This window comes from Phycodurus eques, chromosome 15 (genome assembly GCF_024500275.1).
Source record: "Phycodurus eques isolate BA_2022a chromosome 15, UOR_Pequ_1.1, whole genome shotgun sequence".
Classification (NCBI taxonomy): domain Eukaryota; kingdom Metazoa; phylum Chordata; class Actinopteri; order Syngnathiformes; family Syngnathidae; genus Phycodurus; species Phycodurus eques.
In genome coordinates, this window is record NC_084539.1 from 12,001,399 (window position 1) to 12,024,807 (window position 23,409).

A 23,409-nucleotide genomic window follows, 5' to 3' on the forward strand; every position below is an offset into this window, starting at 1 on the left:
TCCTTCCCTCAGGTAGGCGCTACCGATCAACGCAAACTAGAACTAGTAGACATTCCAACAGCTTCTTCCCTCTTGCGATCAACTTCTTAAACACCTAACCTATAATTCCATTACAACAAGCTGGCAATTTTTTGACTTGAGTTCGTTGTCACATTTCTGTGGGGCCAATTATGTATTACTTGTGCACTCACTGTAGTTGTCTCGCCATGCTGCACTATTTGCATATACTGGCCACTCATGCCAGAGTAGCATCTGCTCCATTTGCACACTGATTGAGGAGTATCTGTAACATTTGCACAACCGACATTGTCCCAGATGACTCGTCACTTTAAACCGCATACACTCCTTGAAGTCTCAGCGCCCTTTGCAGAATGGTCATTGCACCGGACTATTGCAATATTAGTCGTTCGAACTGCTCTAAGTGCTAGAGGACTCTGCATCTTTTTGCACAATTGTTTTTTGTCAATGTCTTTATGTCCCCAAAGTGTTCTGTAAATTGACTGTTTGTTGTACTAGAGCGGCTCCAACTACCGGAGACAAATTCCTTGTGTGTTTTGGACATACTTGGCAAATAAAGATGATTCTGATTCTGATTCTGATTCTAAAGAACCCCGCCATCAAACGCTTGCGAGGGACTCGAGCCTGAACGTTGTATCGAAGGAGGGAACATCACTATGAATGCTTGCCCGGCCCAAGCAGACGCAGTGATATGGCCCAATCGTAGCCAAGCTGTTTTCCATATTTAAATTAGGGAATAGGAGCAATCCAATCAAAGCAAAGCTCATTTACATGTCGCATAATTTTGCATTTCCAACTAAAATGATCATGCAAACCAGATCAAAGGACATCAAAGATTATCAAAATTAAATAGAAAAACAGTGATGAAAGGGGACGTTTAAAGCTGTCTTGTGAATTAATAATAATAATTAATATTTTTCATGTTGCCGTCATGGCTGATGGTAAGAAAAAGCCTGATGAGGACACAGGCAATGTCTTGATCTTTCATTGTGAAGTAGAACACAATTTCTAAATATTTTTTTCTCATAGAAACTAATGTAAACTCATTCATTTTAGACTTGAACTGTCACCATCATAAAATCATTATTACCTGTACAGGCAATGTTTTAATTAACATTTTAACATTCTTAACTGTCCTACAAGTGTGAAGAAAAGTTAACCACTTTGCAATAAAACTAATGTAAAATTACTCATCCTTTTAAGATGCCCGACAGACTCAGAAATGAGAGATCACCGTGGTGTTTAATGAGTGATACTGTTGCTTAGTGGCATTTTATCCTTGTGATATTTATGAATTAATTGTATGCTCGTATTTTAGTGAGCAGACGGATGTTTTCTTGTGCCACAGTAACCATCTCCGGTTCTATGGCAATCATCCCACTTTTCCTCTTTTCGTCACCAGCAGCTTTTTGTGGTGGCAAAGTCAAAAGTTTCCACTGTTAACGTCTCAAAAGAGAATATTTTTTGCAACATAATGAAACTGCTGCTTCCTCCTTGTCTTATTCTAGTTATTTTACATGGGGCACTAACATCCCTCACACGAAACAATCCAGCTAAAGCCGAAGTATTGTTATGAAATCCTTGCCCCCTTCCCTCTCTCTGTAAAGCGCACGCCACTTCCCCGCTGCCACTGTCTCATCTCTCATCTCTTATCGCACAAAACATATTCACGTCACACAGCAGCTTACTTGGCTCAGCATTTGGATAAGGGAGAGACCACGGGGATAAAGTTCTTCACTCGCTTGAAGTGCTTACTTTTCGGTAACTGTAATAGTTGCTGGGCAACATTAAATTACCTTTACGATGTCAGAGCATCACTCAGAACTCTTAAATGCGTTTGTTTGTTGTGACTAGTATGGGTGTGTAATTGCTTTTAACGACCGTATGGCTGTTGCCATGTCGCCTGATTTTTCATAATCGCAGTAATGAGCACCAGCTCAGTGATATTTGCAACAGCAATGAAATTGCCTGGACTTAAGGCAGTACACGATGATGATTTTGAAAAAAGTAATTAGGCAGACAGAGTGTAATTAGTTTGAGTGCTGCAAACTTTGTGAACAGATTTGATCCAGTAATGCAAAAAAAGTAAAAAGTTAAATCAACACCTACAGTATGGTTTCTGTTACCAATAAAAACTTAGTCTTGGTATTACAGTATATGAAAAAAACATGCTGTATAAAGCTCTTACAAGTTAACTCAAATGTCTTTCAGTAGAACACAGACATCCGTCAAGGCCAGATTCAGACATTAATCTTTAGATTTAGACATACACTGCACACCAAGTGGGTTCTTGGATCAATTCCCTGCTCTTCAACAACATTTTGTAAAATTTGGTATCAGATTTTTTTACATAAATTATATCAAAAAATGATAATCACTCCCAATTTGGCAGTGGTTAAAACGTATTAATATAATATATTGGTTGGGAACCTCTACTGGGTTTCTCAGATGGAGCCAAAGCAAAAACAAATGCCATTGTTATTGATTTTTCTAGCACAATAATTCACACTTTTCAAACTCTTACTTTTGCACTTCTGCATCCTTCATGTCCTAAAAAGAAGATGTCGTTTATATGACGTGAGACGTGATGACTGTTTGTTTGTACCCACGACTGTAGCAAAAGACTTGCCCTCTCATTTGCCTGGGTAACATGTATTTACAGAACATTTCATTGTAGGCAAGGTACGGTTTTTTTTTTTTTTTTTTTTTTTTTTTGTGTGAACAGTGTATGCCAACTGATTTACAAGCCTGGCCAAAAAAGGCAGCGTCCTTCCCCCCAGCTGCCCTACACGGTCTCATCAAGCTGTGTGCAACCAGAGGAAGTCATGCGTTGTACAGCTGCTTATGAAGTTGGGGTGCATGCCAAAGTGGGCAGCCACATGCTTACTGGGTTATTATTGCAGCGAGATAGTGGTTAGGATAAATAAAGTGGGTGGAAGTAGGTGCTTTGTCTATTTTTGAAAGAATAGTTGTTGTATCATCAGAAGTGTTAGAGGAGAGGAAGTAATTTTGAGAATACTGAGACACAACTAAAATGTAATTGCTGAGAGGAAAACTTTGACGCGATTGCTTGTGTTTTGAAATACAGCTTAAAATTAGCATTGAAATTTATTTTTCTTCAGCTGGAATTTGGTGGATGGAAATAGTAGTTAATTTTGGCCTAAAACCTTCAGGTGCTTGCTAGAAAACTGAAGGAATTTAACTTCTAAGCATGACAATGAGTACAAACCATCCATCCATTCATCTTCTACACCACTCGTCTTCATCAGGGTCGCGGGCTCAGGTGTTTCTATCTTATTTTTGGAAAATTGCCAAATTGAATCTCAGCAACAACCCCTAAAATTGTACAATTTGTCATTCTTTTGTAAGTAAATATATGCGAGGCAATGCTGTAATTCTTATAAATAATATTATTATAAAAACAGGTAGGTGATAAAGTAGAAAGTCAAGAATTCTTCAGAATTTTTGGGTGGCCAGTGGCTTAGCAGTGGCAGTTTTTGGTTTGGGTGACATGTGTTTACAGTAGGGATGCCTGACGGGGTTTTCGCACTTAGCACCATTCAATCTCGGAGCATTCACAACAAAAACAAGAACAATCTGTACTAAACTGACCTTCACACGTAGGAGAAATTGGAGCAAACAATTTCAATTCTGAAGTGTGTTTTACCGAATGATGTGTGAATTGTAGAAAGCAAGGATATGAGGGATTAGAACATATTTCTTATTCTCTTCTCCTGCCTTGCCACTGTGTGTAGAAGTTAAGTAGTACAATGCAGGCAAACAACCTAGCCCGTATCAATTTTTGATTATAGTATATACCGTGGGCTGCTAAAATACGGAGAGCGGGCTGCAAATGGCCCCTGGACTGTAGTTTGGACACCAGTGACGTATACTTAGGGTCCATTTGCATACAGTATATATAGGGATTATTATTATATGATGTGACATCAACAGACCATTTCTGTCCTCGGCATTCCAGCCTCTGTTCATTTAAACCCTTTTTGAGGGTTTCTAAATGCAGCACATGGGCAAGGAGTGAGAAAGACAGACACAGACACAGTGGGGAGCGAATATTTGTGTGGCACGAGCTAACAGTAATACAACGGGATGCAGATAGTCGAGTAGGAAACGAAGTGGCGGCGAGAAGTCCTGACAAAATGAGTGAAAGCGCGAGCATGCGCGTTCTCACACGACAGCGTGGTTATCTCGAGTGACATTTATTAGTGCCACCTCGTATCGCTGCTTGTTCTAAGTGTCTGGCGAGAACTCTATCATCCCGGTTTCTCCTCCCTGCCGCCCTCCATCTATCCACTCAGACATCCACCTCCAGCTGGGCCCTGGAGTGACGGCGCCTGCAGATATGTGAAATGATCTTAGATGGAGAGCGAGAGGGAATGTGTGAGGCAGAGGGGTGATGGAGCGATAAAAGAAGGATGCAAGGCCACTCTGGTTGTGCTGCTGCATATTGATGCTGTGTCGCAGCACACACACATATATACATGCCCATGTATGCAAATTGCTAAGAAGGGAACCCAAGCAGTGGGGTCGCTTCAAGGGAAAAGCTCATTAACGCTGCTGTTTTGGAACTAAGATGGCTGAAATGCAAAATTAGAAGTTTGTGTGTACGGCTGAACTAACTTCAAGAATGCTGCATTTGAAGAGTTCTGAATAGAAAATAAATGGAGTGATGTATTTGGTTTTCATTTTCTTGTTTTATATATTTCTATTTTTACAGCAACACAGTGGTGTCGAGGTTAGCCCATCTGCCTGAATAAAGTACAGTGTTGGAATCTGTCATCTAGCCTTCCTGTGTGGCGTTCGCATACTCTCCCCAGGCTTGTGTGTTTTTTTCCCCCGGGTACTCTGGATTTTTATCCACATACCAAAAACATGCACGTAGGGTTCACTGAAGACTCGCAATGGTTCATAAGGGTGAATGTGAGCGTTTGGTTGGCGACCAATTCAGAGTGTTATCTGACTCTTACTCAAAGTCAGCTAGGATAGGCTCCATCTATAGAATATAAATAATAATAAAAAAATGTGGCTGCTACTTTGTGGATTTCACATATTGCAGGGGTGGTCTGGAACCTAACCCCAGCAATAAAAGAGGGATTATTGTATCGATTAAAAGATTTTAAGAACTTTTTTTTCTAACACTTCAGCAATTAAGATTGAGTTAAAATATTACTGTACTGCTAAAAAAGGTTTTACGTTGGTGATAGATTTTCTGTGGAATTGATTCAAGCCACAGTTCAACATTGGAGGTTCCATTGTAATTCTCTTAAGTCTTGTATTATGTGACGTCACATGTGCATTTCTTCCAGGTATGATGCTGGGAGGTGGCTGTGGTCGAGAACTAGCTCATTGGATTATCCACGGCCGCCCTGAGAAGGACATGTATGGCTACGACATCAGGTACATGCAAATAAAAAAACGAAGAAAACTCATGAGCACACATTCCTCTACCAAGGCCGTAACAGCTGTCAACCTTTCTTTATAGCCGGAAGGATAACGGTTGATGTTTCTTGCTGAGTTGATCTTGTATCCAGGTTAACAACACGTGATTGGATCAGCAAAAGAGATCACAACCTGATCTGATAATGCTTACAGTATCATGGCCAATGAGATTTTCCACATCAAATATAAATCCTTAATGTACAGGATCGTACCCTGGTTAAACATACTGTAAAAAATGTAGTTCAAATATCATTAGATCTGTCATAGTCTTTTTTCTCTGTCATCTGTCTTTTTTGTCCCTCAAATTGGATTTTGGTAGCACTATAAAATGATGTATACTTACAAAGACTGCATAACTTTGTAAATTGTATGACAGCTATAAATTACGACTATGCCACTATAAAATAACAACTCACTATTTGGCACATTTGAGCAACTGCTACCCTTTATCGTTCGTTGTTGGACTCAAACGCATAAGATCACTGTTCAAGAAATTTGCTCACAAAGCACTGCTAGATGTATGGCTGAGAGTCACTTTAAGCCAATACAATGGAGCAAAAAGCAAGTAGCAACCAAACTTTGTAAATCATTACTAAATAGTAATAAATTACTACCATTGTTTTTCTTTCTATTTGGCATGTTTAAGCAACTGTCGCCCTTTATGGCTGTGTTAAATCAAAATGGCCTATCAATACCTGGAAAAAGAGAACCCTATGAAGTCTAATAAGTAACAATCCATAATAATTGATGAGCTGCTGCTATTTATAACTTGTGGACGGGGAAACCAGTAGAGCTAATTGTGGGCCCACTATTTGGCAAGAATATGCTCACTCCTTCTGTTAGTAATTAAATGCGTACTGTACGTAGGTAATAATTGAAGCAGAATAAAGCCTTCATCCTAATTGGACATTGGTAGCAGGATTTGTATTTATTTATTAAATGGCATCCGTTATGTGGCATTAGGCACAGTAATAGGAATGCGCTTAAACTTACAAGCAAAAAAAGGTTACTTTGTAAAAATAATATCCCCATGCAGTTGCACTTAAACGATAAGCATACAAACCTACGGTTTTCCTATGTGATTGTGATTTTTAATGAGCAATGGCCGTTTGAATCGTTTTCTGTCATGTCTCAGGCGTTTCCATAACTCGTTGACGGACAATCAACGCTGGATCAGAGAGCGGAGCCACGAGTCTTACGCTAAGAATTACTCGGTGGTGTTCCCCTTTGATGAGCCGCTGGCGAGCAGGAACATGAGGAAGGATCCGTTCCACCAGGTAAATGAGGGGTTTTGATCTGCGCTTCAGATGTTTTTTTTTTTTACTAAAGAGCAAACAATTCTGATGTGACCTTTTCAACATGTCTAACATATTTGCCTCTGCACAGCTTATAATGGCCCAGTGACTGAGAGACTGATGTCATTAAAAAAGTTTGTTTGCTCGATATTGCGGTACCATGCGATTTCCCTTTGATATCAGTTGTATTTGGAGTGATTAATTCCACAGTCCAAACGGTTTCCACATTTAAACCTTTAGCAACTCTACCGAAATAGTATTAAGTAGCATTCTAATATGAATAATTGTCATACAAGTATGAACATAAGGTAACCGTTGACTAATAAGGAACCTTATGCATCTCATTACTTAATGTCACACAAGTGTGTAATCAACATAGCACAGAGATTTAACACTTCCACTTCATCACAAGTGACAAGCATATGGCAGCAAGCCAGTTGTTGCACAAGAAGCTAATGTAGTTTACATCTTCACTCAGTGCTGTTTGTTGCCCTTCAGTACTGACTTTGAAGATGGCAGCTGTTTAAGCCTTGATGGAGTTCTGTGCTCTCAGATTGCTCTTTTGCTCTAAGTGAGGTACACACTCATCGATTTTCAACCGCTTTTTAAAATGGGAGAGACCCCTGACATGAGGAGGAAAAAAATCGCAGTGTGTGCTGACTACTCATGTAGTGCGTGGTGTACTTAAGATGACCAACATAGCACACTGCACGTTATCTCCACAGACAAACACGAATCTCCTCCCCCTAACCAGAGGTCAGATGTAGTACACAGACTCACCTGTGAGGGGCAGCATGGTGCCATGACCCATCCAGACTGCCAGATAAAAAATGTATTTGTGTCCGGCAACAGCACGGGTTCCAGGTCTCTTCCTAATTGGCTATCTTTCCTTTTTACGTCACATTCATAAAACCACACACAAGGATTTGTGATTGTAAATATTGAACCGGTTTCAAATTTACAATTGTCATCTTGACCATTTTACGAGCAAATTGGGGAAGAAAAATCACACTCTTAACACACCCTGCACCACTGGATTACCGCTCAAGGTAACCTCTTCGAAACGTCCGACAATCAGACCTTTGCTGGCTTTAACCGGAAGAGTGGGAAAATGCTCAAATCAGGCCATGTAGAAGCCTAAAACGCCCATATTGTAATAACAGCCCATAACCTAATAAAATTGCTCTTTTTAAAGTGTAATATGCCTATAACATAATAACTAATGTCAAAGTAATAAGTAATAAATAATAAATAAAATAAGTAAGTAATAAGAAAAAAAAGTAATAAGTAATAAATAAGTAATGTCAAAAGTTATTGCATCAAAAGTTATTACATTACACGTTCAGGACTTTTATTATATTATTGTCCAGTTACATTTTAAAAAGGCCAAAGTTATTACATTATGGGCCATGATTATGTTATGGGCTTCCACAGGCCCAATTATTGGTATGTGTGTACTGTGTTTTTTATTTATATATATATATATATATATATATATAGTACCTTTGCTTGGCCACTTACTCCTTTTCTTTTTTACCGCTGTGATTGTGGACATGTACGGGCTGTAAAACCTACAGTATAAAACAACAAAAAGTGTCTGTTAAAGCAACTTATCAGTCAGAAGGTCCTGTAACATTGCAGACCACAATCTACAGTATCTGTCTGTCATTGGTTGAAATGTTTGCAGTGAAAATCTGTTTCTGATGGCTGTGTTAGCTTGCTATACTTTATTTATTTATTTATTTTTTAAATTTTTTTTAACCGAGACAGTGTCTCATTTAGTAATTCCTCTGCCATTGTCGTTTTGTCCTCTTTCCCTCCTTTCTCCTTTCACCCTCTGTTGCCGTTTCATGCGGTCAAAAAAACGATTGAGGCTGAGGCAGAAGGCAGTTAGCTGTGTCACTCTTCTCTGGCGGCTACATTTATTAATGTGATCCCTGCCATCGTGACTATAAATGATACACTTATCTCCAGTCGCCTAGTCTTGCATGTCTTTCAACTTCTCCGACACAAATTCCTATTGGACCATTGCCACCGTATTTAAACATGAATGGCCCACTTAGTCTTGCTTCCCTGTTGCTGACTTCATTTAACTGCCACCGTGTCTAACAGGGTCTGTCCGTGTACACGTATCTCGGTGCTTTTCTGCACAACAGATCGCATTAATAATAACATTTGTTACTGTCGACTCCTTTCTTGGAGCTCATTACTTCAGCAAAGAAGTAGGTAATGTTTTTAATTTCTGACTGACTGCCAATTGCTGTGATATGAAAAATGCAAACCCCTATGAACTCAATTTCGTCTTTTTTAAATAATTTAGTGTGAATATTGAAGCGCTATGCTCCTATTTTTTTTTTGTATAATTAGACGCGTCAGGGAGACCTTGTTAATCATATTTGGCTTCATTTCTCTTCTCAGAAATGTTCAAAAGCTTGCCATGAGTTAAATTCCCTAGGGGTTCACTTCCCTAATTGAGTATAGATGAAAAAATTATATTAATCAATAAATTGGGTAATTAAGGTTGCCTGATCTACGATTGGCTAGCAACCAGTCCAGGTTGTACCCTTCCTTTCGCCCTTAATCAACTGACCAACAAACCTGTTGACGGGAATTGTGAAATACTTCGTAGAAATTGAAATTGATAAATATAAATATTTTAGATGTCAGAAAATTGCAAGGAAAATGTCTTTCGTTTTTCCTGTTTCAAAAATTATTTTAACAGAACATTTGAAACAATAACTGCTTTGTAATGTTCATAATGCTTAACACCAAATTAAGTATCTACGAATGTATTGTTCTTGTTGATATAGTTGAACATTTCAACATCTATGCAGTCTAGTGTTGGGCATTCCAGCAAACGTACCGTAATGTGAATGCTAACTTCCCAAGCCTGTGTAAACAAGGCTTGGGAAGGTCATTTTTTTTTTGTTTTTTTTGGTAATTGATCATTAATTAATTGTATTACACATATTGTATTATTCCTTAATCACACTGTGGCATTCTTCTCTATTCACTTTGTATTTCACAGTATGCAAGGTAAAGGAGGTATTCAACTCCACACTCTTAAGAATCAATCAAGTGACGAAGCCATCCTTAACTTGTGTGTCTTAAAAACGCTTTAAGTTCATGCTCCTGCCAGACGGTCATATGGTAACATGATATTTCTCCATCTCAATTATGGCAATAGTTTTCCCCTCCAAATAGGCATGTTGCTGCAGCTTGAGAGTAGCTTCCCTGTGAGACTGTTCTGTTCTGACCCTCATCTCCGAGCCTGTTAAAACCCATGCTAATCACTTGCCAAGGGCGATCACCTAGCAACTGGCCTTCCTTCAGCCAGAAAGCAGCGTTGGCAGTGTTCTAGTTGCCGTACGGGGGGGGGGAGGTCCATTATTTTCCAAATGAGTTGAGTGTGATACTGGCCTCATCAGGACTGATAGGTACTTAAAAGTGTTCACTTGTCCCTTTGCAACTAATTAGACGGAAAAATTTTAGGAGGCACCATGAGCCTTCTTTTCCAACACAAACTGTAGCCGCTCTGACACGGCTGCTCACACGTTTGCTGGGTAGCACAAATGGTAAATATAGCCTGGTGTGGGAAGGTTTGGCAGGAGACGCCTCGCAGAACATACCTACAGCAGCAACTGTCAGTTCTAACGAGGAGGAGGGTAGTGAGAGGTGAAGCATCTTATTCCGATGCGTTCCATCATATCAAGCATTAATAGACATTTTATATAATTTATGTGCTTTTTGAGTTTTGTTGGACAGTCAATTTATTGCTGTTTTTTGAACACATGCTCCATTTAAAGCTGTTAAAGTAAGGAATTGAGATTGTGTCACTCATTTCTGCACCGATATTTTTACCCTGGATGTCTATCAGCATGCAGGCACGGTGAAAGACTGGTTACCACATCTGCCTCACAGTTCTGGGGACCGGGGTCCAAATCCCGGCCTCGCCTGTGTGGAGTTTGCATGTTCTCCCCGTGCCTGGGTGGGTTTTCTCCGGGCACTCCGGTTTCCTCCCACATCCCAAAAACATGCATGGTAGGTTAATTGAAGACTCTAAATTGCCCGTAGGTGTGAATGTGAGTGCGAATGGTTGTTTGTTTCTATGTGCCCTGCGATTGGCTGGTGACCAGTTTAGGGTGTACCCCGCCTCCTGCCCGAAGAGAGCTAGGATATGCTCCAGCGGCCCGCGACCCTAGTGAGGATAAGCGGTAAAGAAAATGGATGGATGGGTGGATGGATGTCTATCAACATAACCTTGCATAATTTACAGTTTTAAAAGGGAACAAACATGGTTTAAATGTATTATTACCAAGGAGAGATTTGTTGTTGTTTAAGGAAAAACATTACATTTTGTTGGAGCATTATGATACTGAGCATCTTAATGTCCAGGTGTATTCACTTAGACAGATGCAGAAACTTTATTGATAAAATTCAGGCAGCGGTAGAAAGTGTGAATCTACGAATGTTTGCAGTTCCTGATGAGACAAATTAGGATTATTTGTCTTGGGTTGAATTACTGTGACATTACATGACATGACATTATTTACAATCCTTTGTAATCATACTGGCCCTCTAAAAACTCAATAGTACACTCAAACTGAGATCATGCCCATAAAAAAAGTTTCCCTTTATAAACACAATAGTACACTTGAACTGAGATCATACCCATAAAAAAAGTTTCCCTTTACGGGGAACTAATTGTAGTTTGGGGTTCCTTCCAATTTAAGTGTCCGAATTAAATGGGATACTATCATATCCTGAGATCTGCAAGCTTTTCATCCCTATTGACTGTCGGTTGCCTTCTTGTCGTTTGTAGGTGCTGACAGAGCAGGGCTGCGTGTTCCAGGAGAGACACGGCTGGGAGAGACCGGGCTGGTTCACCAAGGATGGACAAGCTCCTGTGAGACACAAGCATGCATACGCTAAGCATATACACTCATAAACCACATCATTAGGTACACTTGCACCATCAAATCCGAACTAATCCAAGTAGTAGATGTAGTTTGTAGCTCTACAGACCTATGGTGCATCACACTGATTTTCTAATATTTTGCTTACCTTATTTAATAAATCCCTCTTCTCATATGTGTTTATTTGTGTTGTTGGAAAGGTTAAAGACTACGATTACTATGGAGCTTATGACATCAAGAAGAATCAGCAGTACAACTACAACGAGCTTCTTGGCAAAGAATACACCTTTGACTTTCCACCGCATCATGACGTGGTATGCGTGAGCTTTGCCATCATGACAGACATTTCACAGCTGTCATGAATGCTGCCTTCAATGAGCATTTTGGCTGTTGAAGGCTCAAGGAATTTTTGGATTTAATGTCAGTGCGGTCTTTTTTTATTTTTTTATTTTTAATGCAGATAAAGAGGGAGTGCCTGTCATGCAGGCACGACGTTGCTGTGTTTGACATGTCCTACTTTGGAAAGTTCTATCTCACCGGGCCAGATGCCAAGAGAGCAGCCGATTGGCTGTTCACCGCCGATGTCAACAAGAAGCCAGGTCAGTGTGACTGCCGCTGAAAGCAAAACACTCACACACGTGGAGATAGTGACAGATGATCGGGAGTTTTGACAGTTTGTAAAGCAGAGAGGGATGAGACTAGACATCATCACACGAGCGGTACATTTCCTCAATCGCCTCCAATTATACGTTTGGAGCCAGTACAGATGTGAAATTAAGCTTTCTTGCTTTATCACTTGACTGAGGAGGATCAAGTTCCTCTGTGGTGACAGTGAGATAGAAGACTGGGATTGCAGCCAACAGTTTGATCCAAGCTTTGTGTCGGATTTCTTACTTTGGCAAATGTTTGTTGTACCTACTCCACAGCCAAAACAGTTGGCTATAAAGTTGCACTTAAATTGAACTGAATTAAATTAGAATGACCTCTTCTTGGTACAATAAAAATGACTTGGACATTGGTGAATATTCCATTTTGAGTTGCTTTGGCAGTCTGTTCAGGGCCATTATATAATATTAAACTCAACGTAAATAGACAGTACTGTATAGGTCTATACCTTCCACAGTTCATTTTGTCACTTCTGTTAGTAGTCACATTATCAATAAACATTACTGAACCGGTTCCAATTCGGAGCCATACATGCCTGTAGTGGTCTTCATAAATAATTTTCATTTTCCAAATATTGCTGGACCTAACTGTTGGACCCCGTACTTGCTCCATTCTAATAAATGAAAGTCAAGATATAATTTTAGTAATGTGGGAACTGTGACAGATACAAATTTTCTCACGTGGACAAAATCGCAATCTTCAAACCATGTAGAATTTTTATAAGCTGGCTGAAGTGGAATGTATTAGCCTAGGTCATGACCATTTTTTTTCATCTTACCCTGCTTTCTTACCAGCCCCAATCCATTATGCTCAGCCATTGACCGTTTGATGGGTCTTTGCCTAACCTTCCTTTTCTTGTTTTGAATATCATAAAATGCTAACAAATTGTAATGCCCCATCAGTCAAAGTTTAATTTTGCTACCACACAGACACACAGGATGCTTTCATGCTTTCATGCTGATGTTTCATGTCAATCATCCGCTGTATTGCGTGATGGCTGAAGGACAGTTACAGTTTTGCATGTCCTCTAGCCAGCTGGGTGACAGACACGTTACCGTTTTATGTTGCTTGAAATTATACACAGATGTCATTCGGCACGATGTCGCCGGTGGTCCCACGGTGACTGTTTCTGCCAGTGATGCACTCGGTTGACATTTACGTTTTAATGGGGGTTCACGTTCAGTGGTGACAGCCTCTGAACAAAAATGGTTTACGTGTCATTGGTACATCGTCTGACAGTCTGACAAACACTACTGCCAGGAAATCGCATACAGGCTTCAAAAGTGTGAAAACCACAAATAAATGAACTAGACACATCTGATGTGCTCTCCTTTGAAATTCACATTTCTCTTGGCCATAGTAATAGGGTGGGTGGTGGGTATTGACATTTCTCTTGGTTTGACTCCTGGGGGCTGCACCCCTCCCCCTTCGGTTGTTGGGCTGCAGGGAGATGGGTCCCCGCCTTCCTGTCCCTTCTCCTGGCGCCCTCGCCCGTCATTGCTCGTAACGGGCGCTTAACATGGGCTTGCTTTTGGCAGGCTGTGACCTTCTTCAGGTGGCAGCTGGCTCCTACATTGGGCCCTGTTGGTGGCTGGGGCCCCCACGCTCTCCGGGGGATGGTGGGGATGGTGGGGGCGGTGGGGCGTGTTGGGTGGGGGGATCGTGGAGGGCAGTGGTGTGGTATCTGTGCTTCTCCCTTTGGGACTGATCGAGGTGCTTTGGTTGTGCTAGGGGACCGTCCTGGGGAGTGGGTGGCGTCCTCCTGGCTAGGTTCTCCTTGGGGTGGGCTCTCTGGCTTGCCCCCGCTTGCGGGTGGAAGGGGCTGCACCGGCCTTCCTCAATGTGCCGGCTCCGCAACTCTGTACACCAGTTGACTAACATGCATGTGATATGGTGTTCACTCACTAATAAGTTTCATAGATACACTGTAGGCTTTGTTTGTGCTGGGACCACTAATAATTATACAGGTTATATTAATATATCAGCTCACGGGTTCTTTCTGGTGTTTAGACACTATAAAAAGCATCCCACCGCACCACTCATCAGTAGTACTTCCTTGCTCATTTCCCATATCCTGTCCTGTCCTCCTCTTTTCTGTCCTCTCTCATCTTGTTCTCTTGATTTGTTGTTGCATGTCCTCACTGGGTATCCACCCCCATCCACGAATAAGAACACAATTTGACTGTTGTACCGTTACTTGTGGTCAAATATCTAGACTATTGTTCTGCTTTGGTTCGCACCGCCATTCCCCTTGTCCGTTCTGTCCCTCTCTGTCCCCTAAAATCAATTTCTGTCTGGCTGCATTTTCAGTAAACAGAATAGTTAAAAAATAAAAAAAAATAAGCAGAGGGAGTATTTCAAAACTTAAACTCCCTTGTTGCACAGCAAAACTGTTCCAGCACAAAAGGCATACAGATCCACCATTCTGCATGGCCATGCAGCTGAACAGGACAAAAAATACAACAACAAAAAAAATACAAAAAGTGTGTAAACCACAAAGAAATAAACTAGACACATCTGATGTGCAAGGCCTTTTTCAATCTGTTTGTCATTGACTGTAAATAAAGAATCTCAGAAAGGATGCTCTGAGCTCAACCTTTTCACATTTCAATGTACATACTTTACAAGATAGCTGTAACAGAATAAAATAAATGCAGCCTCTGCATATTAATGCGTGAGCAAAAACGTCATCCTTTATAGACATGCAAGCAAGTTGTGCCTGCCTCCTTGTAAAATCCTATGATGTGCACATTGAATAAGAACTTCAGATCAATGCATTCCGCAGGGTCTACAGAATCCCCAACATGTGTTAATCGACATCAGCTAAAGCATCCGTATCACTCATTCACATTTCTTCTTAGTTTGAGAAGGCCTCCAAAGTGCTCCACAGTATTTTCTGTGTGTGTGTGTTTCTTCCAGGTTCCACCGTGTACACCTGCATGCTAAATACAAGAGGAGGGACGGAAGCTGACCTGACAGTGAGTAGACTGGAGTCCGGTGCTGCCAACCTCCCGCTGGCGCCCGAGTCCAATGGTGAGTAACTGTGTCCATGTGTATGCTGTTGGCATCATTCTGCCCCAATCGCCATTATTTAAACAATTCCTTCTGCTCTTTCCACTCTCTGAAAAAAATACTGCTGCTTATGTTGTCTCACACTTTCTCCATGTTTGTTGATACAAGTGCTCTGTTCTTGTTCCTTTATGTTTTCTTTCTGTCATCAGTGTCAGTTTGTCTTGTTCCACTTTTTTTTCAGCTGTCATGCAAGTCACCACCCACTTGTTGAAAATTGCATCAAGAAGTTTGTGACAGTTAAATTAGTGTAATAAGTTTTATATTGTTGAACCTGCCTCAGCTTCCTGGTACACTGCTTCATTCTAGCCAAAACAGGAACAACTATAATTTTTCATGTATTTTAGTCATTATATCCGTCACTGTTTCACTTCAGGTGATGCATACTACCTGGCCATTGGAGGTGGTGTTGCCGAGCACAACTGGAACCACATTCGAACGGTTCTGCAGGACCAGGGCTTCCGCTGCCAGCTAACGGACCACTCAGAGGACATGGGCATGATCAGCATCCAGGGACCCAAGAGGTAAGGTGGGCAGAAATGGGATCAAGTTGAACTAAGACTTTTTCATATACTCTGCAACGTCATCATACAAGTTTAAACGCCCCAAAGTGTTGTACGATCTATCCATCCATTTTCGACTGGACCTCATGGTTGAGCCAGAGCCTATCCCAGTTTAATTTTGGGTGAGAGGCAGGGGTACACCCAGGACTTGTAACCAGTCAATCGAAGGGTACATATACAGTAGCCATTAGGCAAGTAGACAGACACTGACACTCACATTCGCACGTATGGACAATTTAGAGTCTTCAATGCACCTAACCTGCATGTTTTTGTAATGTTGAGTAACCGGAGAAAACCCATGCAAGCACAGGTAGAACATGCAAATGCCACAAAGAAAGGCCCCAAGCCAAGATTCGAACCTTCAACTGACACAAAGTAATTTCTTACAAAACGCACAAGCTAAACTAAACTAATCACACAAGACTGAAGCCATCTCTTGACCTCGGAAGTAAGCAACTATTAAGGGATTACATTTATGTATTTGGCGTTTTCCATTTTCGGGACACTTTCTCCCAAATGCAAGCTGTGGTACTGGTTTTATTTTGTTGTTTCTTCCTGTTTTGTGCCCATTCACTCGCTTGATAGTAATGTCTGTTAAAGACTGATGTGCTTCTTTGGTGACTAGTGTTGTGCATTAAGAGTCCAACTGTGTTTAGTGTTTGAGTGAATATCTAGACGTAAGCTTCTTGTGCTTCCTGGCCAGTTCCCTTATGCTCATCACTTGTGATCCAAATGTACACTACACTACAGTGTGATACATGTATATTCTTTTTTTTTTTTTTTTTTTTTAAATTTTTATTTTTTTTATAAACAATACAGTAGGAAGTGGCGGCACGGTGGGCGACTGGTTAGTGCGTCTGCCTCACAGTTCTGAGGACCGGGGTTCAATCCCCAGCCCCGCCTGTGTGGAGTTTGCATGTTCTCCCCGTGCCTGGGTGGGTTTTCTCCGGGCAGTCCGGTTTCCTCCCACATCCCCAAAACATGCATGGTAGGTTAATTGAAGACTCTAAATTGCGCAAAAGTGTGAATATGAGTGCGAATGGTTGTTAGCTTGTATGTGCCCTGTGATTGGCTGGCAACCAGTTCTGGGTGTACCCCGGCTCCTGCCCGATGATAGCTGGGATAGGCTCCAGCACGGCCGTGACCCTATTGAGGAGAAGCGGCTGAGAAAATGGATGGCTGGATGGATACAGTAGAAGTTGATTTAATTTTACACGTGACAGTTAATGTTAAAAATGTCCCCCCACGGGTAACTCTAAAGGATACTTTGGTCACTTGAAAGGCGCTATATACCATAAATCCTTATCCTCCAAGTTATTCAATGAATAAGATGTGTGAGATTGATCAACACCACAAAGTGTATTCCCCCTAATTAAAATAATTATATGTAAGTGTTTTATTGTGTTTAAGAGTGTCTATGTGACTGGTTAAGTTCTGTTCAACCAATGTCTCAGAGCGGATTACGGCTGAACTTCAAGGTACCACAGTTTTTAGAATTCAACAATTTTCATTTTTTAAATTGAAATTCATGCTGTTCAGTGTCTAATTTTGCTCTGAAATGAAAGCAGAGAGCAAACACACAATTTCAAGTTTCAAACGAAATGATGTAATCAATCTATAAATCAAAATGTATTCTAAACGTGACTCATTAAAGTAGCCACCTATAACTTTTAGGCAGATATAACAGCTGAACACATTTGTGGCATTTATTGTATGGTGGAAATCAAATATTCTTCAGAAAGTTCTTTCCAACTCTGTTGCAAAATTTCCATAATTGTGTTGCACTTGTAGTTTGCTTTCACTCAACCCAAACATAATTGATTCGATTTAAATCTGGAGAGTGTGGCATTTTTTATAATTCTGAAATGTAGATTAATTTTCAGATTTGGGTAACCTTACCTGTTTTTTTTTTGTTTTGTTTGGTTTTTAAACCACTGGCAGTTGCCCACTTACCTTTGTACCATTACAAAGCTGTTCATAGGACTCGAACTGCTTGACTTTCAATAAAGAAAAACTGGAAAAATGGGGGCGTTCTAAACCTTTTGGCCGGAGTTTTTTTCTAAAGGAGTTTTGTCAAAAATGCTTCTCACGTCATACAGTACAGTCCAAACCCTTTAAACCTTTTGGCCGGAGTTTTTTTCTAAAGGAGTTTTGTCAAAAATGCTTCTCACGTCATACAGTACAGTCCAAACCCTTTACAAGAGCCCTCCATCACGTATTTGCCTTCCCATTCAGTCACATTCTGCTCTACATTTTTGTTGTTGATATCTTCCCCTTGAGGAGGATTTTCTCATCTTCTCTTGATCTTGGTATCCAACACACTCTCCATCAGCTACACTTTTTCTTTTATCCTCAACCAATTCTTGTAATCTTTTTTCCCCCTACTCTTCTTTCCCTCTTGCTATGAACGCTTGCGTCAAAGCAGGATTGAGTGCGTCACTGGCTCCAGCAGCCTATTGCACTGAATGGTGTATGTATGTATGTATGTATGTGTGTGTGTGAGTGTGTCTGTGCGTGTGTGTGTGTGCGTGGGTGTGCGCGCGTGTGTGTGCGTGCGCGCGTGTGTGTGTGCTAATTTCATTATAGATTCACACAACTAATTGAATGTTGACTATTGGGATTGTTGAGTGGATCTCGACACACGTGTCACCATATGAACTAATTTCTTTTGTTCCAGGAGAGTGAATGATTTGAGTGTGTTTGGTAATAAATGTGCATGTGTTTCATTGGAATTCTGAGGGGCCGTGTAATAATGTTCAACGTGGTCTCATGAGAATTCAGTAGGACACCAAGTTAAGTGCTGTGCTATGTTGAACCCGTACTATTATTCATCCACATCAGCCTTTGTGTGCAAGTTGTTGGTGCATGAATAATCCCCAAAGTCTTGCAACATACTCCACAAAGATGGCACACACTTTGCGGGAAAGTGGATTTATAAACACAATTTACGTACATGCATACTATAGAGTTGACACGTTTTTTTTTTTGCCATTTCAAAATAATTTATCCGTTCAAATAATACTGCTTATATAGATAAGTTCCAGGGTCAAACTAAAACTTTTTAATTTTAGATTTTTTTTTTTTAGAATCAATTCTCTCTTTACCGTCATGCCTTGAGTCGCATGAGTTTGCTACGTTCACACTGCCGGTCAATTGCAATTTCTTTTTGCCCAATGGGAAAAGTACAATTAGATTTTTTCTGATATATGCAGTATCTGATGCGATCATGCGACTGCATTCTGGAGGCTCAGGTCCCGCTCATCCAAACTATACGTCATCAAAGGGCGACACAATGCGTGGAAGTGTGTTTATGGGAATGTTTTACCATTCTTCCACAAGCGCATTTGATCTTCCATACATTTTAGGATTGATGTTCAATGATAAGGCTTTGCTCTCGGTCTCTGCTCTAATCTTGTAATTGACCCCTTCCTGTCATAATTTGACTGAGCAGTGCACAAAGCAAGGTCCATGAAGACAAGGATGAGAGTTGGGTGTGAATGACTTGACTGGCTTGCACAGGGTCCTGACCGCAACCTCTTTGAGATGAATTAGAGTAAAGGTTATGAGCCAGGCCTTTTTGTCCAACATCAGTGTGTAACTTCACAAATGCGCTTCAGGAAGAATGGTAAAAAATGCCCACTTCCCATAAACGTACTCCTGAACCTTGGGGAAAGCCTTCCCAAAAGAGCTGCAAAGGATGGACTGACATTATATGAAACCATACGGATTAAGAATGGGATGTCACTTAAATTCATATGAGAGTCAAGGCGAGTGAGCGAATGCTTTTGGCAATATCGAGTATGTTAACTGCTACTTATACTAAGATGGAGAATCACAAGAGACCAGATCAACTAGGCACACTTGGCATACAGGGCAATGTAAACAGCCTCAAAAAAGACTTGGGACATAGTGTGATTTATTATCATTGCTTGATGCCCAACGTTATCATTTAAAGTGCTAACCAGTCGTCCACCGTGCCGTCATATTTGTTTAAATTACAAATAAAAAAAAACATTAAGGGTGTCCAAGTTGAGGTTCCGCTCTGTTTTGCTATATTTTTGCATTTTGCATTGTTTGCATTGTTCAAATATTGTAATACCTTCATAATACTGATAAACCTCAGAAAATGGATAGTGCAGTTATTCTTTAAAAATAAATTTTTCAGTTTGACATTTGCCACATGATTATCCATATGACGTGCTATTATAGGTTGACACAATATGTTCATGCATGCAAGTCGTCTATACACTGCCAAAAAAGCTACAGATAAGTGGCATATCTAAGAATTCAATTGGTGGTTGCGAAACCCCACAAACTGAGCGCACACAACCTTTTCACATTATTTATAGCTAATTGTTCTCCCTTGTGTATTCTCAAGTTCAATGAACAAAACTTAGCTTTAGGGAGGACAGAAGTTAAAAAACTAGGCTTCATGCACGACTGCACACTTGCAAGAACACGCGCGCATCTTGCTGCTAACTACAACTGCATTGATTGCTTTTGAGAAAAAATAACATGTTCCCGAACCTCACTCATGGCTTCCTGCCTTTTTTTTTCTCCAGCAAAAACATCCTTCAGAAGTGTATTGTGTTATATCTGCTCCCTTACAAGTGTTCAAGAAGCAAAGTAAGCTAAACTTAGTCCTTTTTGCTGCTGACTCATTTTTATATAATATCGATTTTGTGTGTGTTTGTGGGAGAGGTTATCACAAGAGCACCTTTTTAGATTGCTTTTGAGCGATGATATATATATATATTCTCCCTCAAGTCTTATCGCATCCATCTCGGTGTAATACGTCTTATATGGGAGCAGGATTTTCAAAGTGTGGCACAGACAGCTTCCCATAAAGAGCTGCTTTTTGTATTACTGTCTCAACATTGTGTGTAAATCCCTTTCATATCAGCCCTCTTTAACAAACTGCTTTTTCTGGAATAAATTTTGTGACTTTTCTGCTCACCCCAGACAGTCTCGTCTCTCACCATCAGGAAAAAAAAAAAAAAAAAAAAAAACATATTAACATAGCTATTAGATGACTAGGTTTAAAAATATTCATTTTTTTCAAGGTGCTATACTAACTACTGTTAATGTTAAAAAACATTGATGACATCTGTCTCACTCTTCCGGCTTCCACCCACATTGCAAAAACATGCTATTTAGGTTCATTGAAGATTCTAAATCATCCATAGGTGCGGATGTGAGTGTCAATGCTTGTTTGTCTGTATGTGTGCTGTAATTGGTGACCAGGTGACCCGTCCAGGGTTTACCCTGCCTCTCCTCAAAGTCAGCTGGGAGAGGCTCCCACTCACCTGTGATTTGAGTGAAAATAAGATGTGAAAATGGATGGATGTAGAGGTGCAACAAATGATCGATTAATCGACAGCTCATCGCTTAGCAGATTTATTAACTGTTTTGATAATTGACTAATCCTTTAGAGACCTTGTTTAACTTATGAGTCCAAATCCTCAGAATTTCAGCCTCTCAACAGTAAATATCCTCAAATATCTGTAGTCCTTCATGAAATCTGATTGATTATCTTTGTGTTTAATACAAATAAGTCATTTGCAAACATTAGCTTTTACTTTGGAAAAGAATGAGCAACATTTTTGCCTATTTTCTGACGTTACGTACCAAACCAGTGACTCAATCATAGTCAATTTGTGTATTTTCTGACCTGTCAATTTGAAATAATGGCGTGTTTTTGAATAAAGGGCTGGAAATGATCTGTTTTCATTAATTCATCAAAAACATAATTGACAGATTGATCAATTTTTAAAACAATTGTTGGTTGTAGCGCTAGGTGGATGACATTCCCTCGGGATGGGCTTACTAGTGGATTTGATTACTCCTTGAGAATTTGGTTGATTGTGTAATTAATTGCAATTTGGAATGACTTACTTGGTTGCAACCAGCAGAGGCGCTGCTGATTTCGTCTGTTCTGCTGTGCAGTGATGAACATGAACATATCAGATTTGGGCAGCATTATTCTGCTCGATAAGACACTGGGAACAGTGGAGTTCAGAACATTCAGAGAGATACTCCCATTCTAAAAATATATATTCAAAAAAAAAAAACATTTATGTAATTCATCTCAATTGGTTATTTTTTTATTGTGAATATTACAAAATATGAGTACTGTTAACAATTTGACATTTTAATTTAACATGTTCTTATTTTATTTAATAATTGGTGAATTTGTTGAGATTAAATTAATTTTCAATGCAATTTAAAAAATGAGTGATTTTTTTCTTTATGAAAATAAGCTGTTTTACGTATTTTAGATGCTTGCCCTGATTGATAATTTCTTGCCTGGTCTCGTCTAGTCGGGAGGTGCTACAAGAGGTGTTGGACACAGACCTCAGCAATGAAGCTTTCCCTTTCTCCACCCACAAAGTCGTCAACGCGGCCGGCCATCAGGTGAGAACACACACACTTATGTACGCAGAGCACACAAACACATTTGGTGGCCTGACTTGAATTGGAAGTGCGGCTTTTAATGACTTTAAAGTAACCCAGTCGGCCTGAGTGAAGTAGAACGATCGGTTAATTGGGGGGGGGAGCAAACAGTCGAGGCAAAGTGCTTCATGATTTCAAAGCTTCGGCAGAGATTGTTGAGGTTGATTGAACTTGCCGTGTCCCAAACACACGAGCACACACACACACTCGTTCTACTGCTTTAATGCCACCACATTTATCATTTGTAACAAACAATTAATGTTGTTCTTTTTGTAACTGCTGCTTAGGTACTTCATCTTCTTTGGAATGAGTGTATGTGTGAGACCAATTTTTTTACTGGAACTTTGGTATTTGAGCCTGACGAACACGGTCGTTGGCCCGCGACCAAAGCAAGCGTGTCGTTCCGGCTCATGCAGCGACTAACACATGCCGAGCCCTCTGCCTTAGTTGCTCTTGCGTGAATTATTCAAGGCACGAGTGACTGCAGACGGCAGTGTTTGCACACGTACACAAGTGTGTTGCTTGTGCAGCATTGGTGCTGGTTACTGGTCTTGTCTGGGTGACATTTTAATGGCTGCACTGCTGCGAGAACAGAACACTCTCTGCCCTCTGCTCTCCTTCGCCGCGCAGCTCTTTCTCGCTGTTTTTTTCCCCTGCAAACTCGCTAAAGGAACCAAGTGTGCCGGCTTGCCTGCTGGGTCATTTGAATTCTTCTTGATATGCGTCTGTGTTCGTTCATGTGCTGCGCAAGTCTGTGTTTGGTGTGGCAAGTGTGTACGTGCATCTCCCACATCTCTGCAGGTTTGTGAGTCTGCAGTTTTGCGACTGTGCGGGGCGACATGTACATATGGGGCCCAGGGTGAACCTCGGCTGGCCAGATGGCCCAACTGTCACTGCACCCACTGGGGAAACTGTTGGAGACATTTCTCTCCTTACGTTGCTCTCCTTTTCCTCATTTACTCACTAGCTTGC

At 40.6% G+C, this 23,409-nt stretch overlaps 1 protein-coding gene across 1 annotated transcript in view; it reads left to right on the forward strand.

Annotated features, from left to right (window-relative positions):
• Window positions 1-23,409, forward strand: part of sardh (sarcosine dehydrogenase) — a 52,026-nt gene that overhangs the window by 19,425 nt on the left and 9,192 nt on the right. The window contains exons 11-18 of the mRNA XM_061699213.1: window positions 5,343-5,433; window positions 6,611-6,752; window positions 11,593-11,676; window positions 11,887-12,000; window positions 12,147-12,285; window positions 15,272-15,385; window positions 15,798-15,945; window positions 22,305-22,398. Coding sequence (XP_061555197.1) covers window positions 5,343-5,433; window positions 6,611-6,752; window positions 11,593-11,676; window positions 11,887-12,000; window positions 12,147-12,285; window positions 15,272-15,385; window positions 15,798-15,945; window positions 22,305-22,398 — 926 coding nt within the window. The remainder of the gene's footprint in view (window positions 1-5,342; window positions 5,434-6,610; window positions 6,753-11,592; window positions 11,677-11,886; window positions 12,001-12,146; window positions 12,286-15,271; window positions 15,386-15,797; window positions 15,946-22,304; window positions 22,399-23,409) is intronic.